Raw genomic sequence first — 24,614 nt, 5'->3', positions numbered from 1 at the left:
AGCAAGCAGTACAGCACCTTTGCTTTGTCCTGGGTGTTATGCATGGGGTGGGAGCAGGAAGGCTCTGAGGCTGGGCCTCTACCCCACTCCCCTCCCCCCTGCCATTATCAGCTGTGTCCAGATGGTCACAGGCTCCCTAATCTGGGATAATCGGAGGGTAGGAGCTCAGCTGGGACCTGGGCCTTTATGCTGCTCTGTGATGGGTCAGCCCCAGCTGGAGAGATCCCGCAGACAGGGCCCTGGGGCTTTGGAAGATGGCTAGGGGCGTAGGGCTGGCCCTGTGCTGGAGGAGATGGAGGAGCAGATGACAGCTCTTCAAAAGGCAATCTGAGTGCAAATAAGAGGAGCCCCAGATGGGGCCTGGCTAGCTCCTCTGGGCCTCAGAAATACAGGCACAGAATCTGAACCGCTGGGCCTTGATTCACAGAATCTGTGGCATCAGTCCTTTGTTCAACCTCTCTACTAGAGTTCACCCCTCCCGACCCAGCAGTTTTATGTTGCTGCCCTTAAGCCCCAGACCAACCCAGGCGCTTATAATGGCATCAGGAGCTTGTACCCCACGTTGATGTTGGGGATCTCACACATCCAGGTGCAGAGCTGGGCTCATGGTGTCTTAGAGGCCTGTGGCTCTGGTGCCCACTACCAGGGGCCTCCAGTTTACTGCGAGTCTTGACGCCCGAGGCTGCTCAGGGTTCTACAACTGTTCTGTTTTGTTTCAGCTTCTTTCATGAGCGGGGGAGCCCCAGCTTGGCCCAGGCTTCTAGCAGTGATCCTGGTTTGTCATCATGGTTTTAAATCCTTTATCCCAGAATCTGAATTTAGAAGCTTGAACTTCTGCCTTATGTTTTACAATTCTGTTTCTGGTCCTCAGACATGTTTGCTTACTTATAAGCCTATGCCTCAGTTGTCTGGCTTTTAATTTTATCTATCATTGCTATAGGTGTTTGAATTGGAGAGGGTGGTTTAGAAAGGGAGAACCATCCTGGCCAGAAGTGTCTCATAGATTCTAAAGCTTCATGGAATCTGTGAGTCATAGATTCTGCCTCTTACTAAGTATGTGGTCTTGGGTGAGTCTCCTTATCTTTTAAAATCAGTTGCTTCTCTGTAAAATACAGATATTAGTAACTAGCTCACTAAAAGTTTTTTTTTTAAGTGCCGATAATCTGAAATTTAAGAATAGTGACAATTCCTGGGAGGAATGTGCGCAGGGATGGGTTTGGAAATAGAGGGGCCTACAAAGGCATTTCTTAAGCTAGTGATCTATTTCTTAAGCTAGGTCGTGGGAACACAGATATTTATTTTATTATAATTCTTAAACTGTACAAAATATATTTTTTATGCATGAAATATTTCATAATTTAAAAAAAATGTCCACGCTGCTATTATGAAGGTAAACGAGGTAACATATGAAGGTGCTTTGTAAAGAGTCAAAGCAGGGAGCAGATATTGGGCATTACTTCTCCAGGCAAAGGAGGCTTGAGCTGGAACACAGACCCAACCTTTGAAGGAGGTTTTATTTCTACCAGAAAAGGGGCAGTAAGCTAAGAGGCTGTTTACACCGAGGTGCCATGAGGGGAGCAGTGGTGACCCTGAGTTCTCCCTCCCCTCCCCACCTCCTGGTTCAAGTATGAGTCACCTGCCCAGGCTCTGGACGATGGTGACGCAGCCATGGGAGCTGGTGCAGCGCTGCAGGGATGGCTGGGCCTCCACCTGCCCACTGCTGGGGTCAAAGGTGAAGATTCTGTCGGTGCTTTCCCCATGATCATCCCGCCCGCCAAGGATGTGGACTTTCCCATCACACACAGTCACGCCACAGCTCTCCTGGGTGGACAGACAGAAAGACAATTAGCTATAGGGTCCAGCCTGGAGCTCCCTCTGTCCCTAGCTGGCCAGGCCAGACAACAAAACCTTGACCCACAGAATATGAGTAGGCAGTCTGGAAGGTAGAGAGGTAAGAATTGGGTGGACCTGACTTCAGGCTCTGGCTTGACCCTTAACTAAATGAATGGCCTTAGACAAGTCATTTCACCTCTCTGGGCCTCAGTTTCCTCATCTGCCAAGTAAGAAGAATAATAGTACCTTCTTCATAAGGCTCTCTTAACAGTTAATGAGGTTAAGCATGTAAAGCATTTTACATAGTGCCTGAAATATAGTAAGCACTCCAATAATAGTTACCACCAGACTCAGAGAAGCCAGAAATCTCAGGCTCTTAGAATCACCGGAGGTCAGAACTGGCAGGGATCACCAATCCATCCATACCCCTATATAGTCTCTGGAGAGGGAACAGAACAGTGCGGGGAGGCAAGAAATGCAGGGGTGGAACGTCCAGGGCCTAGACCTCCCTTCTCTGATATCACTGAGGCAAGGGAAACTTACCAAGTCCCCTCTCCATGCTCCCCCCTCCTCCAATAGTAAGCTACCACCTGGTGGCCTACAGATCAGGAGAGACTGCAGGGTCATTGAGACCAAGCCCCCTAGCCAAAGCTATAGCACTTGGGACTGGGGTTCTAGGTTCTGTCTTACATGGCTTTACTGGTGGCCTCAACCTCTCTAAGGCCAGTCTCCTTATCTTTGAAGCCCAAGGCTGATTATCACTGTGGGACAAAGCTAGAGAACTACCCCCTAGTAAAACTGCCTAGCATGGATGCAGACACAGGACTCACTACCTCTGAGAACCAGATCCTTAGAAGTGGGTTTTTACTCTCCTAAATGGAACCAGTGCCAGGGCTGTGCCCAGGACCCTCCACTTACCACAGGGCTGGGGAGGACAGCTGCCTCCCCCCAGACATCCATGCCAGGGTTGTAGGTGAAGATTTTGCTCATGAGGCCCCCAACCACATAGATGGTGTCTTCCAGGGAGACAGCCTCGAGACACCGCTGCGAGAAGGGCGCTGGTGACCGCAGGCTCCACCGGTCCTCCTTGGGGTCAAAGCACTGCACCTGAGAGGAAGGAGTGGCAGAGGTGAAGCCTTGCCCCTCAACTGCCCTGCTGCCCACACCTCCTATCTCTTGGTCGGGGGGACTCATTCAACACATATGCCTATGTTCACCAGGCCTGAGCATGCGTGTCCCCTCACGTGTGCTCAGTCTGGTTCCACATTCCAGCTCCTACCCCTGGACTCCCGTTGTCAAAAGCTGCCTCATCTTTCAAGGTCCAGGAAGAGGTCTGTATCTCAGGAGGTGGAGATAACCGTCTTCATGGGTTCTCAGAGCAGGTCCCCCATGGAGATGCATTCCTGGCTGCATATACTGTCAACCCTCTTCCTCCCTGGTGTGCTGAGGTCATGACCAGATTCCAGCTGGGATGTCTCGCATTTCTATAGCTGTCCACAGGCCTCCTAAGCCCACAGGTGTTTATGACGCCTTCTACAATTTCTGAGGGTTCATACCTTTAGTTGCCTGCTCACCTTACTCCCTATTTCCTCAGTTGTTTCCTTGGAAACCCCCAGAATGGCCTATTCATGTCAGTGCTGCACAAGAAGGTGCTAAAGGGCATTCCCCCAGCCAGCCCAGGAAGGTGTGCTGGGAGTGGAGCGGGAATAAGGAGGGTGAGAGATCCTAGTTTGGGAAAGAGTCAGATCTCAGGATCACATGCCTGTGTGGCCATCAGGATGGGGAGGGAGCTGCCACAATAAAGATCAGTTTTTATTCACAGAAAGCCTAAATGTACAATAGAAAATTTGGTAGACTGTGATTCATCCACTCCATTGACTGTTACACAGACATTGAAATGATGTCTGTGAAGAGTTTCTAAGCATGTAGAAAGTGCTTATACTTAGAACAAGAAAAAACAATACAAAATTTTACTAAAACTAAAATAAAAGCAAAAGTCAACTCAGAGGAAGCCTAGAAGGCATTGCACCAAATATTAATGGTAGTTATCCTTAGGTGGTGAGATTATGGATGATTTTTTTTCTATTTCTCTGTTTTCTATGTTTTTGCTTTTTTTTTTTGGCCACACCACGTGGCATGTGGGATCTCAGTTCCCTGACCAGGGATCGAACCCATGCCCCCTGCAGTGGAAGTGCAGAGTCTTAACCACTGGACTGCCAGGGAAGTGTCCCAAGTGTATTTTGGAATGGAGGAAAAGCATTTTAACTAGTCCCACCCTTGCCCTCACTTAATTTTTAAAATCTCTGAAACCCATATGGCACCAGCCCAAACATTTGGGTCCAGACCTACTGTGTGACCTTTGGGTCATCTCTCTGAATTCATTTCCTTGCCTGAAGCATGGGGATGACTCCTCAGTGCCTGGACGAGGACATGAAAGACCCAGCTCTGCGCCAGGCACACAGCAGGCCTCCACCGCCCACTCCCAGCCCACCTTGTTGGTGCTGACGCCGTCCCGCCCGGCGCCCCCCATCACGTAGAGCCGGCCGGCGCAGGGTGCCATGGCAGCTGAGCTCACTGCCTCTGGGAGCGGGGCCGCAGCAGCCCAGGTGTTGGAGAAGGGGTCATAGCGCTCCACGCTGCACAGGCGCCGCAGGCCGTCAAAACCGCCCACCACGAACAGCTGTGGATGAGGGGGTCGCCAAGAGTCAGGGCTGCCTGCGTCTCAGCCCCACAGCCTGGGGCTGTGTGTGTAGAAACTATCCCACCAGGGGCGTATCCCAGCTCCTGGCTCCGCGTCCTGACTCCCCATTACTGAACCTCCCTTAGCAGATTTTCCTGTACTAACGGGATGGTACTGGTTTGTAGGATGGGTGCTGAATACAGATTAGATCTGTAAAATAACTGGCACCAAGTTGATGCTTCATAAAAATACCTACTAATATCTTAAAGGTTTACCACCTTAAGTGATCCTAAGAAGCACTTTTATTTGCATTTCTGAATTAGGTATGTAGCTTGCAAAGATAATTGGCAGATTTTTCTTTTTCTTTTTGGTCTTAAGTGGCAGAGTCAAGATTCAAACCGAGGCTCTTTGGCCCCAGAGCGCACACCCCTGACCACCTGACTACTAGGCTGTACTATTACAGTAATTACTATCATTATTAGCATTAGCATCATTATGCAACTTTGGGCAAGTCCTTTTTCTTTTGGGGGCCTCAGATCCCTTCTTACAGAGAGCGGATTGTAAAGGGCCTTCCCCCAGTCAGTCCATAGATCTCTACCTTGAGCCCAAGGCAGCAGCTGCCGGGTGTCCCTACCTGCCCCTGCACGACCGCCATCTTGTGCCTCCACCTGCCCTTGTGCAGCGAGGCCACCTTGATCCAGGTGTGCAGATGGGAGCTAAACATCCACACATCACGGCTGTTGATGTGGCCTCCTAGGGAGAGAGAAGCAGCTGTTGTTCCCAGGCCCTCTTGCTATCCCCAGGGCACTCCAGGGGAGCAGGGACTGTGTTTTATTCTCTGAGTCTCTAGGGCTCGAATCTCAGGGAGGGCACCGTCCATTGGTATCAAACCGATCTTTGCCACTGTCAAGACAACAGGGGAAATTCTTAATTTCCCTATAAAATTGGGTTGTAATGGGAATTAAATAACTAATGTAAGCTGCTTAGCATAATGCACAGCACATGCTAGGCTACTTAAAGAGAAGTGATCAATACTAATCTGAGTTGAAGTCAGCATTGCAAGGGTGGAGTCACACCAGTGATTGGCTCTGCAGTACCACCTCAGCCAGTAACTAGGTTATCAGGACCGATGTGCTCCTATAGCCTGCTTGGAGGGAAGAACAGAGGGCGGCGCACGGGAAGTGATGAGCCAATCCTGTGGGACTCCGGCTATGGCTCCGCTCTCACCAGAGACGTAGATGTCATTGCGGAGAGTGCAGGTCGCGAACTCTGAGCGCGCGAAGCCGGGCACGCTGGGCAGTGGGGTCCAGCGCCGGCTGTCGGGATGGTAGGCGTCGGCGAACGGCAGCTTCAGGAGCCCCTTGCGATCGCAACCGCCGATGACCACAATCACTTCAGCTAGGTCCATGAATCTGGCGTGGGGACAAGGCCAATGCCGGTTAACCCGCACACGTGTTTCAGCCCTCTTCACCCGCTCATGGACTGCACTGTATGGTCCTGCTGCCCTTCCGTGCGCTTCTGCTCCCCACCCTCCGCATGCTGGACTCTGCCACTTTCAGCCTCCCCTCTGGCTATTGAGGGGAAGAGGGGCACTACTCCTTACCCCATTCTACTGACCTCTAAGTTACAGGAAAAGAATCTTTACAGAGTCCTTACCCTTACCTAGAAAAATCACCTTGTTTAATCCTGACTTTGGCTTGCAAAAGTCATGTAGCTGTAGGAGACAGAGGTGGAATTCAGGCCCAAGTTGGTATGCCACTAACTCGTTCTCTTCACCCTTTTCTGACCTCCATCGTGGACTAATTTTGCTGTGTCCCTCCTCCTATAACCATCTCCTAAACTCATCCCCTAATCACTAAATCCATTGAACCAGGCTACACACCCTTTCAGCAAAGCATTCTCCCCTCCCACTGACCCCTCAGACTTCTGGCCCCACCAGAATTTCCAAACCCTTTAGCCAATTCCTACCTAATTCCTTTCACAAATATTGAACATCTTGTACCAGGCCCTGAGCTTACTGTTGGAGATACAGTGATGAATAAGACAGGGTCTCTCCCTTACTCCTGTGAGGGTGACAGGCCATCTTGACTACTCCACCCGAAGTCTTCTGGTCTGGTGTTCCAGGGGTGGGAATAAGCCTTTCTTTTTTCCCCCCAAGCCCTGCCTATTTATACCCCTTACTAGACTGTGCTCCCTGAGGGTAAAGGGTGTTTCCAAATCACTCCTGAGTCCACACTGGGGCAGAATGTGCATGAGATGTGAGATCCCTGCATTTCCCCCCTTGGACTGTGTACTCTTTAAGGACCCAGCACCAAGCCTATGAAATGTCTGTTGTATGTATGACTGAATCTCATTCAAGAGGCATGATCAAGTGATAGGATTAAAGGATGATGGCGGATTGAGCGAGCGGTTGAACAGGGGAATAACGCAGGAAATAACGCAGGGCAGGAGGCAAGGGGCGGCTGGGAGGGAGGGGACGGGGCGTACCTCCGCGGCCGAGCCCGCAGTGTGCCGGTCTCGCGGCCCAGGATGAAGCAGGCACGGGCCTCTAGCAGCAGCGGGCGGCACTCGCCACAGGCCTGCAACAACTCGTCAGCCTCTACCTTCTCCAGGAAATAGGCGGGCGCCAGCAAGGGCAGGCGCACGTGTTCCAGCAAGCGCCGCAGCTGTCCGCGGCGGGCTGGCGGGTCGTGACGCACCCAGCGCATGGCCGCTTCGAACACGGCCTCCTCGTGCGCCACGCCCAGCGCTGGGTCGGCCAGAAGCGCTGCCACCTCGTCGGGCGTCAGCTCCAAGAAGTCAGCGTGGCGCGCCACCTCGGCGAAGGCCTGGCGCAGCACGCGGCCGCAACGCTCGGCCAGAGAGGCGAGGGAGAAGGCAGCGGCCACACGACGCAGCGCCAGGCTGTTAGCGGCGCGCAGGCGACCCTCGAGGAAGCGCGCGCAGGCCTCGCGCAGGCCTGCCACGCCCAGCCGCTCGGCCAGCGCCAGCACCGCAGCGGCCTCGTCCTCCGCGCGCAGCCGCACGCCCGCTCCATACACGTAGTCGAGCACCACGGCCAGCGCTGTCGCCACCGCTGTCCCGGCCGGGCCCGGCGCCTCGGGTACCACGGGCACCATGGCCAGGCCACGCTCTGGGTGCCCAGCCGCGAACAGGCTGCGGAAGTAGGTGCTGCCCGCGCTAAGCGCGGCGCGGTGGCATGGGAAGTCGCGGCCACCGGCACGCAGCACCACGTCGGTGAGGGTGCCGCTCCGCCGATACGCATTCAGGGTCTGCAGGATGCGCTGTGCGTGGCAGGACCCCGCGCACGGCGCCTCGGAGCCCCAATCCAGCTCCGGCTCCTCCTGCACCGGGCCTTCCAGCGTCCTGCCGGACAGAGAACACAGACCGTATCGTCGGCAAATCCACCTGGCTGGGGCCCGGTTAGAGGGCAGGAGGCCTCTCACCCACCATTCCTTACGTTGGTTCACTGGTTTACTCAGGCAGGCGCGCATTATCTTAACTAGTGTGCTTTCATTCACGCAACCACTCTTCCTTCCATCCACCCGTCGAGATTCCTAATGGCCTCAATGAGCTAGTCCCTGCCTACCTGAAGGTCTAGACCCTGTCTTAGCTGTACCACCTCCTCCTCCACTTACCCAGTCAGCCATACTGCTCTTTCTGTTCTTCAGACGTGCTAAGCTTTTTCCTATCAGTATTGGCAGGAGACAGATGGCATGCTCTCAGATGGGGTAACTTAAGGAGATTCTAATAAAGGAAGGACTTACAAAAGCATAGACAGTGTTTTGGGACTCCCACAAGGGATGGAGCAGTGCCACATGGCTACCAACAGCAGGGAGACTTTACCTCCCCAGGGTCTAAAGGTGGAGGGCTGGGAGGTTATTGGAACCTGCGCAAAATATCTGTATAAGGAGGGCCCTCTGACAGGAGCTGTAGCCTTTGGTCAAGGAATTCAGTCGACCCCACAGAGATCCAGTATGTGTGGGGGGTATAATTCTACCCCCATCTCCTCACCCTGTCCACTCTCCTTGGGATCTCCGGCAGGTGCTCCCTATTGACCACACCCTGATTATTCTATTTAATATCTGCCCCTCCCCAAGAGTACAGGATCTGGCCCATAGTAGGTGCTCAGTTAGTGCCTGTTCAAGGTCGAGTGAATACATTAAGTTAGTATTTATTGAGAGCTTTTTCTGTGCCAGTCAGTGAACAAGACATAGTCCCTGCCTTCCTGGAGCTCGCAGTGTGGCAGGGTCCCATGGGGAAGTACAGAGCATTAGGGGATCTCAGAAGGGGCACTGAACCCAGTTGGAAGGGAGCCAGGGAAGGCATCCCTGAGTGGAGACTGAGAATGATAAGTAGAATTAGCCAGGTGAAGGGAAGGGAGTGGAGGGAGGAAGTCTCCAGCTGAGAGAACAGCCTGTGCAGAGGCCCAGAGGGAAAGAGGACATGAAGTTAGAGCCCAGGCTGAGAGGGAAGTTGACCTTTTTCCTAAGTTTTCTGTTCTCAGGGAAGCCCTGTGGGGGAGTGGAAAGAGCTGGCTCTAAGGACTGATACCGGTGCTAATCCTGCCTCTGCCCCTGACTCGCTGTGTGACCTGCTCAAGTTACTCCCCTTCAGGTTCCTCATCTAAAATGCGGTCATAATGCCTCTCTCACATGGTTGTTGTGACTTGGTGACTGTTAAATGGAATGTATGAAAAGTGCTAGGTATACAGTACAAACTCAACAAATGTTTCCTTACATGTTTTTTACCCAAGAGGAGGGGAGCACACCACATGTGTTAGTTGCTTTTATGTACATAATTTCATTTGATCCTCACAAACCTGAAGAGTTTTTTAGACTTCTTCCCCTCTTCTTTTTTAAGTTTGTCATGAGGAAACAATCACATAGATGGAACCTGCCCTTCAGAGGTTGCTGTGAGGATCAAAGGAGGGGTGTTTGTGAAAGCATTCTATAGCCTGAAGGGCTGTAACGGATTGGTTATGATTTGGCCATTATGAACATACAGCTTCTGCTTGCATAATTCCAGGGACACGGAGCACACACTTTTATGTAGCAACTTACTCTAGGGGAGCAGACCTCTGCTCTCTGCTCCTTGCTTCTCCCTCCATTCTCCTGATCCCAGCTGCTCTGCCTCTCCTCAGACTGCTTTGCCCTGGAGGTCAGATCTTGTCCAGTAGTCAGTCTGGCTTTCACTGTTTATGCCTGGGCCATCCAGTGTGGTGGATCCCCTGTCTTAGCATCAAAGGAAATGAGCTTCCTGATGGGCAGGGTCCCAGGAAGTTAACTACTTTGCCCAAGTAGAGGGGCTGGGCCCTGAACCCACCTGGCTGTAGACTCTGCATGCCTAGCAGCTCAGCCACACTTGCCAAGGTTGGGGTGTATCCCAAGGAGCAGCGCAGGACCACTGGAAGGAGGTGATAGGGGTCATGGGAGCATGCTGCCTTCATTCTATTTTCCACTGGCTGAGAAGGCAGCCCACTCTGAGCTGAGATCCAAGAGGGCAGGTCTCATTAGCGTCAGGTGGGACTTCTCTCTGCAGAGATGTCCCGGCACAAGGGGCTGCCAGGGGAGAGGGAGGGAGTCCCCTCCTGGGAAGTGCGCCAGTACTTTTTCACTCATTCTCCTGCTGTCTACTGCACTGGGCACTGTGGACACACTGGGACATCAGACCCAGTTTCCACCCTAGGGATTTCCAGTCTGGGGGCCGAAGGACCACCCATTGGAACATGAAAGGTAGGAATTTCCAGGCAGGGCTTGATCTAGTTTTCTCTTATCCCAGCTAAGAGTCTAGGCCCCTCAAGCCATGGGTGTTGACACAAACTGAGGTACCCAGCCCCTAGAAGTTGACATGCCACCCTGTTTCTTTTTCACAGTCACACCCACACCCACAAACACACACTCAGACTTGTAGACATGACACAGCCAGGGGAGTCCTGCATCCTAAGTCCCCAGATGCACCTGGAACTTACCTGGCCATGACCTCTCCCAGGCTCTCTGCAGCTGCTGCTCCTGCACTGACCACTCCTGTTTGTCCTGCCGCCCTGCACGCCTGGCAGCCTGGGCGCAATGTCCCTGCCGCTCTGCCTGGACTCCCTCTCAGGCTCAACTGCAGGAGGACAAAGGGGATGGACGCTGGTGGGGGGGGGGGAGGAGAGTTAAGGGGGAAGGGGAGGAGGGGACACAGGGCCTTTGTTCTACTCTTGGATCAGCCCTGGGAGGGGGAGAAGGGAGGACCCGGGAGTAGGCGTGGGATTGACTGTGTGTGCAACTCTGGGATCCGTGTGGCTGGATTGGGGGTGACCTGGTGCTGATTGTGCCCCTGAGTGATACATGGATGTGAGGGTGTGTGTGTGCATATGCAGGTGTTCCAGGGTACCTATACGTGAGTGTGGGAGTGCATGGGGACGTGGTGACTGTGGCATTGGGGTGGGTGTGATTCAGTAGCTGTAGGTGTGCCTAAGAATGTAACTGCACAGCTTAGAGGTCTAGGTATCCCTCCTGCCTCTGACTCTGTGCTCTGTCTGTGTTCCTGCTTGACAGCAGACATGTCATTGTGCGACTTGGTGTATCTGCTTATATGCATTGTGTGTCCCTGTCTTTGTGTCAGCATTTCTCTATAATCATTTCTGTGTCTGACAGGGGTCTGTCTGCGCACACTGTGGGGCTGTGTCGTGTGGCCTGTGTGTGTGGACAGCGTGTGGTCCTGGGTCTGTGGTATGGTATGGCTGAGGTGTTTTTCCCTCGACAGTGTACCCACCGTGGAGGGGGCACAGTGAAGTGGGCGTGGTGGTGCTGGGCCAGCCTGGTGGGCGTGGGGAGAGAACGAGGCAGCTCTGGGCTGGCCTGGAGCCAGAGGGAGGCAGCTCCATAGGCTGGTGTCTGTTCACTTGCTGCCTCTATGAAGGGCCATAGGGCCTGGTGTCTGTGGGGCAGGTGAGGAAATTTGCTTTCACGGAAGAGGGCAGCAGTTTGGGAGGAGGGTGCCTTGATGAGAGCCCGGATGGGCACAGGGCACCTGGGAGGTGGTACTAGCACTGCTGGGATTCTCTGTGCCGCTCCAGGCAGATCACTAAGCACCCCTTAGCCCCAGCTCTTCATCTTGGCAGGAGCAATAGTCTAGTCATGGTTCCTGCTCTGCCTGTGTTACTGAGGTGCTGTGAACTCAAGAGGGGTTTGTAACTGAAAGCCATCTGCCAGGTGGACTCGGTGAGGCTGGGATCCTGCAGGAACCGCCCCGTCCCCGCCCCCGGCAAGGCTTAGGCAGGCCGAGTTTGTGGAAGAAGTGATGGGAGGGCTCACTGTGATGACCGCCAAGCATGTGTCCTGAGGCCTGGGGGAGAGGGTCTGCTCTGGGGACTGTGTTCCAGGGAATGGTGTACCCTGCTTCCCCCTAAAAAGGGATTGTATATATTGCTGTATGTTAAAGGATGTGAGAGATTTGGGCACCTAAATACCTGGAACAGAGGGGCTGAGGGTTCAGGGAGGGCCCTGGCGAAGGTGGGAGGGTGGGCTCAGCCTGGAGAGGTCTCACCCCCTAAGGTCCAAGGGAGGAAGCAAGGAGTGGCTCTGTGGAGATGGCAGTAAGGGAGAGGCCCTGTCTCCGGTTTCCCTGTTAAGGGCAGTCAGGCTGTCCTCAGTAGACAGGGAGAGGTCACGAGGAGGGCATTGGGAAGGTGGCCTTCTCAGTAACCCCTCAGGTCAAGGGACAGGAACCAGGCTTGACCACAGGCTGTGGGCTCAGCTGAGGGTGAAAGGCTCAGCTATCGGCCTAGCTGGGGGATGGCCTCCATCCTCCTTCCATTGTTTGGGATGAGGGGAGACCGCTGGACTGCCTCTGCACTGGGGAGTGGAGGGGTACAGTGTAGGGCCCTAGTGAGAGTGGGATGCCGACAGGCTGTTCCACTCAGAACTCCCAGCCCCTTCTCCCTGCTTCTGAAAGACCCTAGGATGACTCAAGTTGCCCAAGTGTGGCCAGCCAGGAGCCTGGGACATGCTAGCCAGTGGACCCAGGGGCACTGACTGGACAGGGAGGGGCTAACATGAAAGATTGGTTCTGTTTTCTTGGGCAGGCCTTGCAGACACTGGAGAGGTTACTGGGGCATTTGGGTAGGGCAGTGTGCCCCACTGCTGGCCCAGACAGTCCAGGTTTCACATACATTTCCTCATGCCCAGGCAGAGCCGGGAACTGACCTCTGCCCCAGGAAGGGAGCACTTGGCAAATGTTTGAAAGGGGGAAAGGAGGGTGAGTCCCCCGATGGTTCCCAGAGGGGCAGTCCTAGAGGTTAATGTGGGGGGCCCAGTCTGGGTTCCAGCATTAGGAGGGGCTTCTTTTCCTTTCCTCCCTGAAGGCTCCAGACCCCAAGAATTCTATCCAGAAGGCCCGTTTGGAGAAGAGACACATCCCTTGGCTCCCAGGAAGCACCATGTTTATTTAATGTAGGATGAAACTGGGGTTCAGCCCCCTTCTTTCCCTTAGGACACACCCAAGACCATGCAGGCTTTTATGACAAAGATGGGATTTACAGACCCCTTCTCATGGAGGGCAGAGGGCAGAGGTCCAAGGACTGAAAGACAGGGGCATCTGTGGTCCCAGGGGCTGTATTTTGGCTTTCAGCCCAGGTGCCCCACTGTGCCAGGAATGGGAATGGGCGTCTTCAAAGCTGAACCTCCGCCATGGGGGAGAGGCATCTCCTGGCTGAGGGCCTGTCCCTCCATAGCAGGGATCTTAGAAAGCCTCCATGTGGCCACGAAGGGACCTGCTCGTCCCACTGCCCAGTCCTACGTCGGACCAGGGAACCCTCCCCATCTGCCTTACCATTCCCAGCTGGTTACGGAAGGCACACAGAGCCTGAGTGGGATGCTGGCTCTGCCACTTCTAAGCTGTGTGGCTCCGGATGGTCACTTTACCTCTCCAAGACTGTCTCCTCCACCACAATATGGGGACACTTGCCCCCAAGCCCAGTGCTGTTAAGGAAGCCCCAGTGCCATGTGATGCAGGGGAGGGGCTCCACCACCCTGCCACTCTCCCATTCATCTCTGAGAATGGTTCTTCCTCAGTCATGGGACCCGAATCCCAAACCCAGCAAGCTCTGTCCCCACCCTCCCACTGACAATTCAGAGATGACACGTGTCAAGATGGCAGCTTTAATCATCTTGGCCAAGGCCCCTCAGGCTCCCTCCGCTGAAGGCCTCCTTGGCCATATACCCACCCCTGACCATGCCTGAACACTTTTCACAGGTGGCCCCTGCCCTTGGCCACTGATGTGGGAACCTGAGGTCATGTCAGTCTCTGGATCTCCTGGGTGTGGATCCAGCAGCCCCGAGCCTGCTCTTGCCACCTCCAGCTGCTCCTAGGGAATATGGCTTGGACCCTCTCCTGGGGCAGGGCCAGCGGCAGCAGGAGGTTGGCAGGGGAGGAATGTCTCCACCACTGTAGCAGGCGTTGCTCCTGGGCCAAGGTTCCTTGTGCTTTGAGACTGATGGAACGGCAGAGGCCTAGTGCAGGCCCTTGAGGCAGGAGAAACACAGAGAAGGTGGTTTCCTCACAGCACAGACAGGAGGACAGACACACGTGGGCGCACGCAGGCTCCACATCCTCCACTGCCGCAGGGGGCATGGCATAGCCCAGTGACCCTTCAAAGCTTCCAGGTCAGGATGCAAGGGAGGGCCTCAGGGAGTGGACCAGGCCCCGAGCCCCAAACTTCCCAGAAAAAGGAGCCCCAGGCCCGCAGGGGCATCTGAGAGGCTGGCGAGGGGAGCCCCCTCCAACAGAGGCCATGGCTGACAAGGGGCTGGAGCCAACAAGGAGACTGTGGAGCCAGCTCCCAGAGCACGCTTCTGCCAGCTCTGTGGGCTTCGCCTGTCTCCACATGAGGTACAGGCTGGACAGACGGGTCTTCAGCTAACGCCCACTCCGGTCTGTGAGGGTCGTGGCGCGGCTGCCGCTCCCTTGGGGGCCCATAGGGCAGGTGGTGCTGTTGGCATACGTGTCATAACTGTTGTCTGAACATACAGAGAGCTCATCGGAGACCTCCATGCCATCGCTGATCTCTGTTGGGCCAGAGGGAGGCAGAATGTGAGTGCAGGAAGGAGAGGAGTGGACAGATGGCTGGCAGACGCGGTGGGAAGGGGTGGCCTGGAGCCACTCCTGGTCAGCCACTAGGAGGAATGAAACCTCGGGTTTCAGGTATGCTATCGAGCTTGGCATTCAAGGCCCTTCTCAGTCTCTGCAAACACTCTGGTCGCACTTTAGTCTCCTCTCCCTGGAACTCCACCTTCCAGCCACAGAAAACTATCTGCACCCTCTTAAGCTTGGCACGCATGTGTTTACTCTCCTCAGTGCTTTGCACATATTGGCCTGTCTCCTGGGCATGACCTCCCGATAACACTTCCTTTTCTTAAAATCTGGCTAAATTCTTCTCATTTCTGTTTTTGCTCCCAGGCTGGGATGGGGCCTCCTCATGACCACCCTGTTCCCCCCTGTCCCACCTGTATTTTCACCATCTATGGTCCCCATCGGCTGCAGTACTTCAAGGACAGGGATGAGGTCTGGGCATCAGTGTCCCCAGTGGCTGGTACAGTCCTGGACACACAGCAGAGGCTTAGAAAAGGTCTGCTGAGGGGAGCTAAGCACACCCAAAGGGGACTCAGAGCACCTTGGTGGGGCTGAGGGTCCCTGGAGAAGACCTCTCAACCAGGAGTGGGCAGGTGGTGAGGCCTGTGGCGACTCTTCAGGGCCAGTGATGAGAAGGTGCTAGGTGAATAGGTGCTAGGCCTTTGGCACTACAGAGAGGGCACGGGTCGGGGAGGTGCAGAACCTGACAGGCCGAAGTGCTGGCCTCCTGACTTCCCTGGGCCAGGCACAGTGCAGGAGCCTGGGGACTCCAGGTGCCCTGGTCGGGCTCCTCCTTCCAGGAGCTCCCCAGTGTTGCCAGAGGCAGTGGGAGGCCGGGGGAGGCCCTCCAACCCCGCTTTGGTGCTCAGGGAAGGCTCCCAGGAGGAGGGTTTTTGAGCGAGGGTAGGAAGAATTAAGTACCCCAAAGACAAGAATCTGTGTATCCTCAGCACCTAAAACAGGGCCTGGCATGTGTCTGTTGAAGGAAGGGATAAATAAAAGAGTGAATAAATGAGTGGATGTTCACACAGTCGCTGGAGCCAGCCCCACTAAACACACAAGCACCCCCCACTGGGCTCTGGTTCACTCGGGCAGCATTTACCAAGCACCCGTCTGGGCCAGGCGTGGCACTAACCCTCACAAGTACTCTGTGAGGGGGAGCTAGCCCATTTTACAGAGGAGGAGTCTGATGGTGAGGGAGGTTAGGTAATATGCTCTTGTTCACACAGCTCGGGGGATAAGCTGGGATTTGAATCCAGGTCCATCCGGCTTCTAAATATCTCTCAAATCTCTCCTCTCCTGTTTCCACGCCCACAATTCCCATCTGAATTATTGGTTTCCTTGCCTCCGGCTTCCCCGTCTAACCCACCCTCCACACTCGTTAGAGAGAGACTGAATTATGGGGAATTCCCTGGCAGTTCAGTGGTTAGGACTCTGCACTTCCACTGCAGGGGGGCACGGGTTCGATCCCTGGTCAGGGAACTACGATCCCACAAGCGTTGTGGCGCCGACAAAAAAAGAAAAAAAAAAAGAGAGATTGAATTGTGTTCCCTCCAAATTCGTATATTGATGTCCTAAACCCTAGCACTTCAGAATGTGACCCTCTTTGGAAATAAGGTCACTGCAGATGTAATTAGTTAATATGAGGTCATTAGAGTGGGCCCTAATCCAGAATGACTGGTGTCCTTGGAAAGAGGGGAACTTCGGACACAGAGGTGCGTCTACAAGGCAATAGGAGAGGCCAGGACCAGATCTTTCCCTCACAGCCCTGCTGACACCTCGATGATGGACTCTTAGTTTTCAGAACTGTGAGACAATACATTTCTGTTTTTAAGCCACCCAGTTTGTGGTACTTTGTTACAGCCCCACTGAAACAAAGACAAATCTGTCTGTGACCCTCCTCTTCTTTCAGAACAAAGCCCAAGCTCCTGACCACACACTTGAGGCTGAAGTGCCTCCCCAGTGCCATCTTGGGGTGAGTCAGCCAGAGGCCCTCCCTTCAAGCCACGTGGCATGATGTTTAGTTCTTGGTGCCCGGCAAGGAGTGCTCCCTCACTACCTCTGAACACATGCTCTTCCTGCCTTGAATGCCCTTCCTTCCCTCTGCTCGCCCAGCCCTCACCTCAAACCCATCACCCTCCTACCCTTCCTTCCCATTTCAACTGCATCACCTCCTCACAGAGTGGGCCCCAAAACCTTCCTCACCGCCCCAGGGAACTCTGAACCCCTCTCTCCTCCTTGTACCCCACTCTGGCTCAGTACCCCCATCTATTAGAGCTCAGTGACACCTAATTTTCCATGTATTTGTTTATACAGCTGCCTCCTCCGTCAATCTGGGAATGTCAACAGGCAGCAAGCAGGGGTGAAATCAACGTTTGTGGGGTCTGTGTACGAACCAGCATGGCAGGATGGGCCTCCAGCCCTCCCCCCACCCCTGCATGTCACCCTTGCCCACTACCCATGTGGCTGACACTGAGCCACAGGACCTGGAGTTGATGGCTGCATGTGGACAGGTGTGCATTTGTGTGTGTGTGTGTGTACATGTGCCCCTGTACCAGTGTGAGCGTGAAGCTAGGTGGGTATATTTATATCTGTACCGTGTCCCTAGCTGTATGTGCTGTGTGTGAAATGTGTGCACACACACCCGTGTGCATGTGTGGGGTGCAGAGGACAGAGCCCAGAGCCTGACTCAACCTGTCTGCGGAGCTGCACACCTGAAAAGATGAGCTTCTCCTTCATGATGCTGACGTCCCGGCTGGTCCGGTGCACCGCGGCACTCAGCATGATCTGCTCGGGGTTGTAGCTCCGTATACCACCCAGGCGCCACCTGCAGAGATGGCCCCGTGGGCATCAGGTCCTTCCCCACCTTTCCTTGGAGAAGGGATCCTGCCCACTTCCACAGACTCTCTGGATTTGGCCTGAGAGACCAGCAGGACTCTTGTCCGACTGTACAGATGGGGAAACTGAGGCCCAGAGTAGGGCAGAGCTGGGGCCTGAATCAGAGTCTGCTGACCGTCAGCCAGGGCTCTCCAGCCCGCTTACCTCCAGACCCCTAGATCCGCTCCCCTTGTCCAGGAGGATGGCTAGGGGTTGGTTAGTTATGTGTCAGGTGCCCCCAGTTATACACCTGGACAAATTTGGGGGTGGGGGCTTAGGCATGACTGATGACCCACCCTGGGGTACAAACCAATCTCGGGGGGGTCCCAGCTGACGTCGCCTACAGCTCCACCATCAGGACCAGGCTGAGTGAAGCCAGTGAGGAACCCCAGAGAGGAAGTGAAGGAAAGCGGGGAGGGGAAGGGAGACAGCGGGGAGCTTGTCTTCATGGGGTCACAAGGCAAGGGTGCTGGAGTGACTTGGGGTGGGGCCTGCTGCTGCTCTGTTCCAACAGCCCTGGAAGAGTGGGGTGCATATTCCCTAGTGGAGAGGGACAGGCCGGAGCGTTACCCCTTTAATGGCTGGGGCAAGGTGGGAGCAAAACTGAATGGGCTGAGAGGTGGGGCTGCATAGGGCGTGCAGGGACCAGGCAGAGCAGGGAGGACTTGGGTTCCTTCGTCCGGCCCAGGGCACAGTTTTTGCTGTTACAGTTCCTCTGAACTAGCCCCAAATCCCTGGCCTCTGAACTTAGATTCTTCCTGCATCCTAGAGAGAAGGACTCACCGGACCCCCAACCCCACTCAGGGAAGTGGTGATCAGCTTGGAAACAAAAACCCAACCCCCCAGGGCCCAACGCCCTGCTGGAATGGGTGGAGGGAGCCCAGACTCCATGGGAAATCAGTTGTTTCCAGATGGGATCAGCACAGCAGAAATGGACAGACAGATGGACAGGCAGACAGGTAGATGAACAGAGCAGACAAGGGGAAAGCAGGAGGCAGAGGGGAAGGCAACCTCTGGCTGGGCTGGCCGCCCTACGCATCCTTGAGAACAGCAATAGGGTCTCTTATTTATCGCTGCGTGCCTGGCACCAACCCCAATGCCTGCTGTGTGGTGGGTGCTATAAGTATTGTTGAGTGAATGAGTGGAAAAATGAGGACCACAGGGAAATGAACTTCTCCCCCAGGGTCCTCTCTTCCATCAGGCCTTGCCTGAGCCCCCAGGAAGACGATGATGCCGCCCTGGCTGTATCTTGAGTGGCCCAGCGTGTCGGTGGAGCACCCTGGGGAAGAAGGCCCAGCACAGCACCAGCCAGCACATGTGGACATCTGCCGACTGAGAGGATGGTGGAGGGACGAGGCAAATGGCCCTTTGCTGGGCTCAGTGCCACAGTCAGTGAGCACAGAGTTCCTCCTCCTAGAAGCTGGTCAGTGAAGGTGACTGACCTAGGAGGGCCCAAGGCACCTGACCAAAGGGAACCTGCACCCCCAAGACCAAGGTCTCATCTTGGAAATTAACGTTAAACCCAGGAGGAAAGTGTCAGGCCCGTGTCTCTGCAGCGAGGTACATCTGGGACAGGAAGCTCAACCACTGGGGGTATTTCCCAGGGGAAAGTGCGGGAGGCTGTGCTTATGGGGGAAGAGCAGTGGGGTGGGAGTCAGAGACAGAAAGTGAAAGAGAGAAGAGAGGTGGAGAGAAAGATAAACAGAGTGAGTGAGGGGAAAGGCGAACGGAGTGGGAGGGCCACAGGTGGCAGGCAGAAACAGAACTTGGTAGGCTGTGCGCGGGGCACTGGGGAAGGCCTTGCCCAAAGTGCCAGGCTGTGGGGGGTGGCCCAGGCAGAGCCCCTCCCCAGAGGGAGATGCTCTGGTGCTGAGAGAGGCCAGGTCAGCAACCTGCAAGGAAATGCTGGTTCCCTGTCGGCGGGAGGGAGAGAGAGCAGAGGGACACACACGGCAAGGTGGGGAGAGAGAAGGGAGGACTGCAGGGGAGAGGACGGGAGCAAGGATGAGAAGGAGGCTTCAGGCAGGGGAGGTGTCTGGGAGGGTGACCTGGGCCTAGGGCTCCTCAGGAGGCAGCCTTTCAGAGGGAAGTGGAGAGGGGGCGGCGAGGAGGAGGGAGAAAGAGGAACAGGAGGAGGACCACACCAGAATTACCTGATCAAGTGATAGCTGTGAGATGCCAGAGTGCAGCAGAGAGTGGGGAGGGGGGAGAGAGAGGAGGGACATGCGCCGGATCAGAGCAGTATGGGACAGAGAGAGAACGTCAGTCAAGAGTAAAACCGCAGCCTGCTGCTTCACGGCTGGGTTGGGGCCCCGCCTGGCCCTAAAACCTCCCCAGGACCAACCCACTCCCACTGCAACCACCCCCCCACAAGCTGTCGTCCTGAAGGGTGGGTGGGGAGGTCTGAGCCCGGCACGAGTGCTGTGGAAACCTGTGCCCTGGGTGACAGGCAGGGAGACAAGCCTAGAGAGGAGCCCCCCTGGAGCTAAAACTCACCAAAGAGTCTACACAGCAAATCCTGGCCCAGCTTGGCTCTGGGCTCCCGGTTGGGTGCTCATTCCAGAAGCCACTGGGCTCTGGCTGAGGGGGACGGGCTGGGGGCCATAGGGCAGCCTCCTTCTCCCCTGAACAGGGTGGTCTGGTCAGGACACCTCCCGGCCAAGGGCTCAGGAGGGCGTTCACCTGGCTGGGCGCGGGAGCTGGCCCATCTCGGGCAGGGAGGGCCGCGGAAGGTGGCCAGGGCCTACTCACTTCTGGAGCACGAAGATGCCAACGATCAGGATGAAGGAGATCAGGTCGGCGGTGACCCACATGAGACAGTACTCGTCCGGGGGCTGTGGACAGATGGCCCACCACCAGCTTCCAGTCACGGCTGGTCCAGACCAGGGCTCCAGACCAAGGGCCCATGGGCAGGAGGATCGCACGTCACCATCGGGGAGGGGCAGAGGAGGACCTGGAGGGGGCTTGGGGGCTTGAGATTATATTTTGTAGGAGTGTGTGTGTGTGTGTGTGTGTGTGTGTGTGTGTGTGTTTTAAACCTAGAGGATTTATGTGCTTAAAGGGGCTTAATGCAAGAACCAAAATATGAAAGACAGATACATGAATGAGAGGGTGTGACGTGACAAGCAGGTGCACAGGTGGGTACGTGAAGAGGTATGTGGCATCCATGTGCATGTAAGAGTACATGTCATTGTAGGGTGTGGAGCGTGGGAGCTTCCCCTCCAGGGGGCCATAGAGAGGGGCCCAGCAGGGCAAAGCCTGCAGAGCAGCCAGGCCTCACACCCCCTTGATCTCAGGTAAACTGTGGAGGAGGGGCAGAGGCACTTTTTGCTGTTGGTCAGTTCCTGTGGCCTGAAAATCAGAGTGTGCTCATAGCTACTGCTGCCACAGTCAGTTATTTCATCTCATTCCGAGCTGAGCCTTCAGTGGTTTTAAAGGACAATGGGTGGGTGGATGGAGATAACCACCCCAAACCTAGATCTGATTCACTGACATGGCATCATCTTAGCCATAATGAGACCCTCCGTCTGCCTTTCATGACCTCAGGGAAGTGGCAGTGGGAGCACAGGAGGGAGGTCAAGGGCTCCCCAAGCCCCCTGGTTGGCAGAGCTGGGACTGGAACGCAGGCCTGTCTTCAGGTGCTCAGTCGGTCAACCAACTGAAAACTGGTTTTATTGGCTGTAATCTCTGAGATTTTAATGTTCCCTATTTTTGCCCCGTTGCCCTCTTTTTCCCAATGACTTCCCTTCCTTTAAAACAAAATATAATAATCTCCAAACCCCCCCAAAACCCAAGTAGTTGTTTGTCTAGAGCCTTTGGTGTTTTTCCCCATGTGGCTAAGGCCAAGGTTCCTCCTACCCCCCAGACCTTGGTGCAGGCCCCAGAGGTCAGGAGAATCTTCTTCATGCCTCAAGCCTGTCCCCTCAGGTGCTCCCCCCACCCCGAGACCTCACCAGACAGAGCCTGGGTGTGGAGCCTGCCCCCCAGCCCTGGAAGCCATAGGCAGCTCTCTGGACCCCCAACAATCCCCAACTCACCATGATCCAGAGGGGGGAGGGCACCTGGGATAAGGTGTGGGAGTTGTCAGAGGTGACAGACGGGACCCCCGCGCACCACAGCAGGGAGAAGAGCCACGGGGCATTGACTGTGTAGAGATTCACGCTCAGGTTCCAGGATGCATAGTCCCTGTGGGGCAGGGACAGAGGCTGGTCGGCCCTTTGGCCAGTGTGGGAAGCCTGTAAAGCATGGCCCTTCACAACCTCACGCCGTCCTCAAAACTGTCCCTGGAGGAAGGAAACTCCGCTCTCAGAGGGCCAAGCTCACATACAAACCCAGGTCTGCCTGATGTTCTCAACCTCTCCTCTTTGAACCCTGAGCCTCTGTGTCCAGTCCTCTGGGTGAGCCTGGGCAGGATGGGGTGGGCACCTGAGCTCCTGGCGGGACACCTGAGTGTAGCGCAGGTTCAGCCGCTGGATGTGGCCTCTCCGCAGGCTGGCAGCTGCCTCCTTGGAGCCCGATGTCTGCTGGAAGCCAGGAGCCACCTTCTGCACGAAGGGCCTCTGCCTGTTAGGCAGCCACAGGACCTGCAGGCAGGAGAGGAGCAGCCTCTGATTTCCCTTCTGTACAATGGGGTTAGGGTGTCTATCCCTCGTGGACCACCTGAAGGGGTTAAAAGAGGCGGGACCTGGCACCCAGGGAAAGCTTTCAGGTAGTAATCACCTCCGGGGGATGACCTGGTCCCAGCCATGGCTGGGAATTGCTTTGGCAACACCTCAGAAGTTCCCCCTCCAGACCCTAGTCAGGACAAGACCGATAACGCCCCAAATGTCAACTACTGTGCACGTGGCCACCAGCGTCTAGTGTGCTGTCATAGTTGGTATCGTATTTTTCTGATCCCCAGGTATCATGTAGGTAACACTTCATGGAAGTACCATGTTCCGAAGACTCTGGCCCTGCTCCTGCCCTTTTTACATTTTATTTATTTATTTATTTTTCGCGGTACGCGGGCCTCTCACTGTTGTGGCCTCTCCCATTACGGAGTACAGGCTCCAGACGTGCAGGCTCAGCAGCCATGGCTCATGGGCCTAGCCGCTCCGCGGCATGTGGGATCTTCCCGGACCGGGGCACGAACCCGTGTCCCCTGTATCGGCAGGCGGACTCTCAACCACTGCGCCACCAGGGAAGCCCTCCTTTGTACATTTTAAACGACTTTCTTATTTCCCTCTTGGCCCCATGATGACCCTGTCAGGGAGGCGTGCGTCATGCTACCCTCATTTTACAAATGTGGAACCCTGAGGTCTGGAGAGGGGACACGGTGAGTTTACTGCTTGAGCGGGACTCCAGGCAGGCCTGGTCTCCCTGCGGGTGGGGCAGGGCTGGGCGGAGCTCAGCTCCTTGGGTACAGAGCTGGGTGGGGCTGGGCTGCAGGGCCTCACCTGGTGCTGGGGGAAGCCCGAGTGCAGCAGAGCCTCCAACGTGACGTTGAGGAAGCTGCCGCGGTAGGGGTGCTCCCGCGGCGGGTCACGCAGGTTCAGCAGCAGCGTGGCATTGCCCTTGGCCAGCTCCAAGAGTTCCATTAGGCTGCAGATGGACTGGTTTTGGGCCTCCTTGTGGTCAGACGGTGACAGGGAACTGGCCGTCCAGAAGGGGTCCGTCTGGCAGAGACAGGGACACACATGGTTGTCTCACCAGTCCTATGGGGCCTCCACATGCCTTCCTGGCTATGGAACTTGGAGACGACTGAGCTGCCAGTGTCGGCTGGTGTGTGCAAGTCAGGCACATTGAAGGCTGGGGCCCTGTGGGACCTCTAGGAGAACCCAACCATAACCTCTCTATCCCAGTCTGCTTGCCAAAAGAATGATTTGCTTGGAACATATCCTAGACCCCAGTCCGTTTTTCTCTCAGTAGCACTTCAGACCAGAGAACCAACTTCCTCTAGAGTTTTACAGTGTTAACAATTTTAGCTATTAACTATTATATTCAAAACCAACTTTTTCTGGTAGGGGAGGCAGAACCAGAACAAGTAGTGACAACCATGATATCTGGGCTGCAGTGGCAGGAGCCCGAGGAGGCCGCCAACCAGCCTGGCTGTGAGTCAAGGAAGCTCGGCGTGTGAAGGTCACCTGAGCTGAGGGCTGCCCCTGGCCCTCTCCATGGAGTCCCTGACCATGCTTTCCATGCCTAGGACTGGGACAGGTGCTGCCAGACCTTCAGGAACCACTGGCCAGCATTGAGCCTCTGCAGCAGGGTCCAGTTGAACATGGAGGCGGGCCTGCGGGCGAGCTCCGGGAATTCCTCCTCCACGTTGGTGGTGCGGCGCAGGGTGGCGTCGTGCATGAGGAAGGGCACGCCGTCCAGGCTGTGGGAGGGTGGGGCCGCGGAGTCACTGCCCACCCAGGTCCCTCGCCCGCTCCTCCCCACCCACTTACGCCAGCCCACCTAGGGACCCAGGCCCGCTCTGACCCTCTTTGGACCTCAGGTTCCCCGTCTGCATAGGGAAGTCAATGGGCGGTAGGCGAATCCCTCGGCTCTCTCTGAGGGTCAGATGGGGGTGGGCACTGCTGAGGAGGGAGGCCTGAGCATATTCTCTCAGCAACCCTGGGAGGTAGAGGCTATCTCATTTGATAATGGGGAAACTGAGGCTGGAGACAGAAGTATCAAACTCAAGGCCTACCAGCCAGTAAGTGGTGGAACCTGGCTTAGAACCCAGTCCATGTGATGCCATAATGAGAAGAGTGCAAATGCAGGCCCCTTTGACAAGTTCCACCCCGCTATCATCCCAGTCTACCCCACTGCTGGGGCTGCCAGTAGCCCCATAAGTTGCCTTAGCGTGAAACAGTAAAAGGCACCTGTGCTCCCCCTCCTCAAGGCATTTTTCTACCATCTGCTAGAAAGTTTTGATAAATACACAATTCTATAGTGTCTACAATGGGAATGGTATCCTCACACTGTGGTACCCCTGTTCAGTACCCTGCCCCCCTCCCCTTCTCAGACATGATGTTATCAGATCAGTATGGACACTTCTTGCCCTTTATACAAACACATACTTATATATCTACGTGTAGAAATTGTATAGATCACTTTTATGTGGTCTTTAAAAGTATAATTG

General features: G+C 55.2%; 2 protein-coding genes across 3 annotated transcripts in view; both read right to left on the bottom strand.

The window, feature by feature from the left end:
- Positions 1-1,632: 1,632 nt before the first annotated feature.
- Positions 1,633-9,384, bottom strand: KLHL35 (kelch like family member 35; the record flags this gene model as incomplete). The annotated part of the gene is made up of 7 exons (XM_079708679.1): positions 1,633-1,821; positions 2,752-2,940; positions 4,325-4,513; positions 5,148-5,266; positions 5,741-5,925; positions 7,001-7,879; positions 9,332-9,384. The coding sequence occupies 7 exons, from the start codon at positions 9,382-9,384 to the stop codon at positions 1,633-1,635; spliced, it is 1,803 nt and encodes a 600-aa protein (XP_079564805.1).
- A 4,261-nt stretch (positions 9,385-13,645) lies between these two features.
- The window catches only part of GDPD5 (glycerophosphodiester phosphodiesterase domain containing 5), a gene marked incomplete at its 5' end in the record, with an annotated part of 43,765 nt that continues 32,796 nt past the window's right edge, over positions 13,646-24,614 (bottom strand). The window contains 8 exons of one of the 2 annotated variants that reach the window (XM_079709267.1): positions 13,646-14,565; positions 17,344-17,456; positions 19,660-19,674; positions 20,258-20,340; positions 21,544-21,691; positions 21,932-22,089; positions 22,942-23,160; positions 23,714-23,864. In XM_079709267.1, the coding sequence (XP_079565393.1) occupies positions 14,417-14,565; positions 17,344-17,456; positions 19,660-19,674; positions 20,258-20,340; positions 21,544-21,691; positions 21,932-22,089; positions 22,942-23,160; positions 23,714-23,864 (1,036 nt within the window). In that variant the 3' untranslated portion in view covers positions 13,646-14,416. The remainder of the gene's footprint in view (positions 14,566-17,343; positions 17,457-19,659; positions 19,675-20,257; positions 20,341-21,543; positions 21,692-21,931; positions 22,090-22,941; positions 23,161-23,713; positions 23,865-24,614) is intronic. The other variant, XM_079709266.1, reaches the window with a different exon arrangement.

Source organism: Hyperoodon ampullatus, assembly GCF_949752795.1.
Source record: "Hyperoodon ampullatus genome assembly, chromosome: 7".
In the NCBI taxonomy this organism is placed as follows: domain Eukaryota; kingdom Metazoa; phylum Chordata; class Mammalia; order Artiodactyla; family Ziphiidae; genus Hyperoodon; species Hyperoodon ampullatus.
Note: the sequence above shows the minus strand (reverse complement) of the source record. Positions and strands in the feature narration are given on the sequence as shown.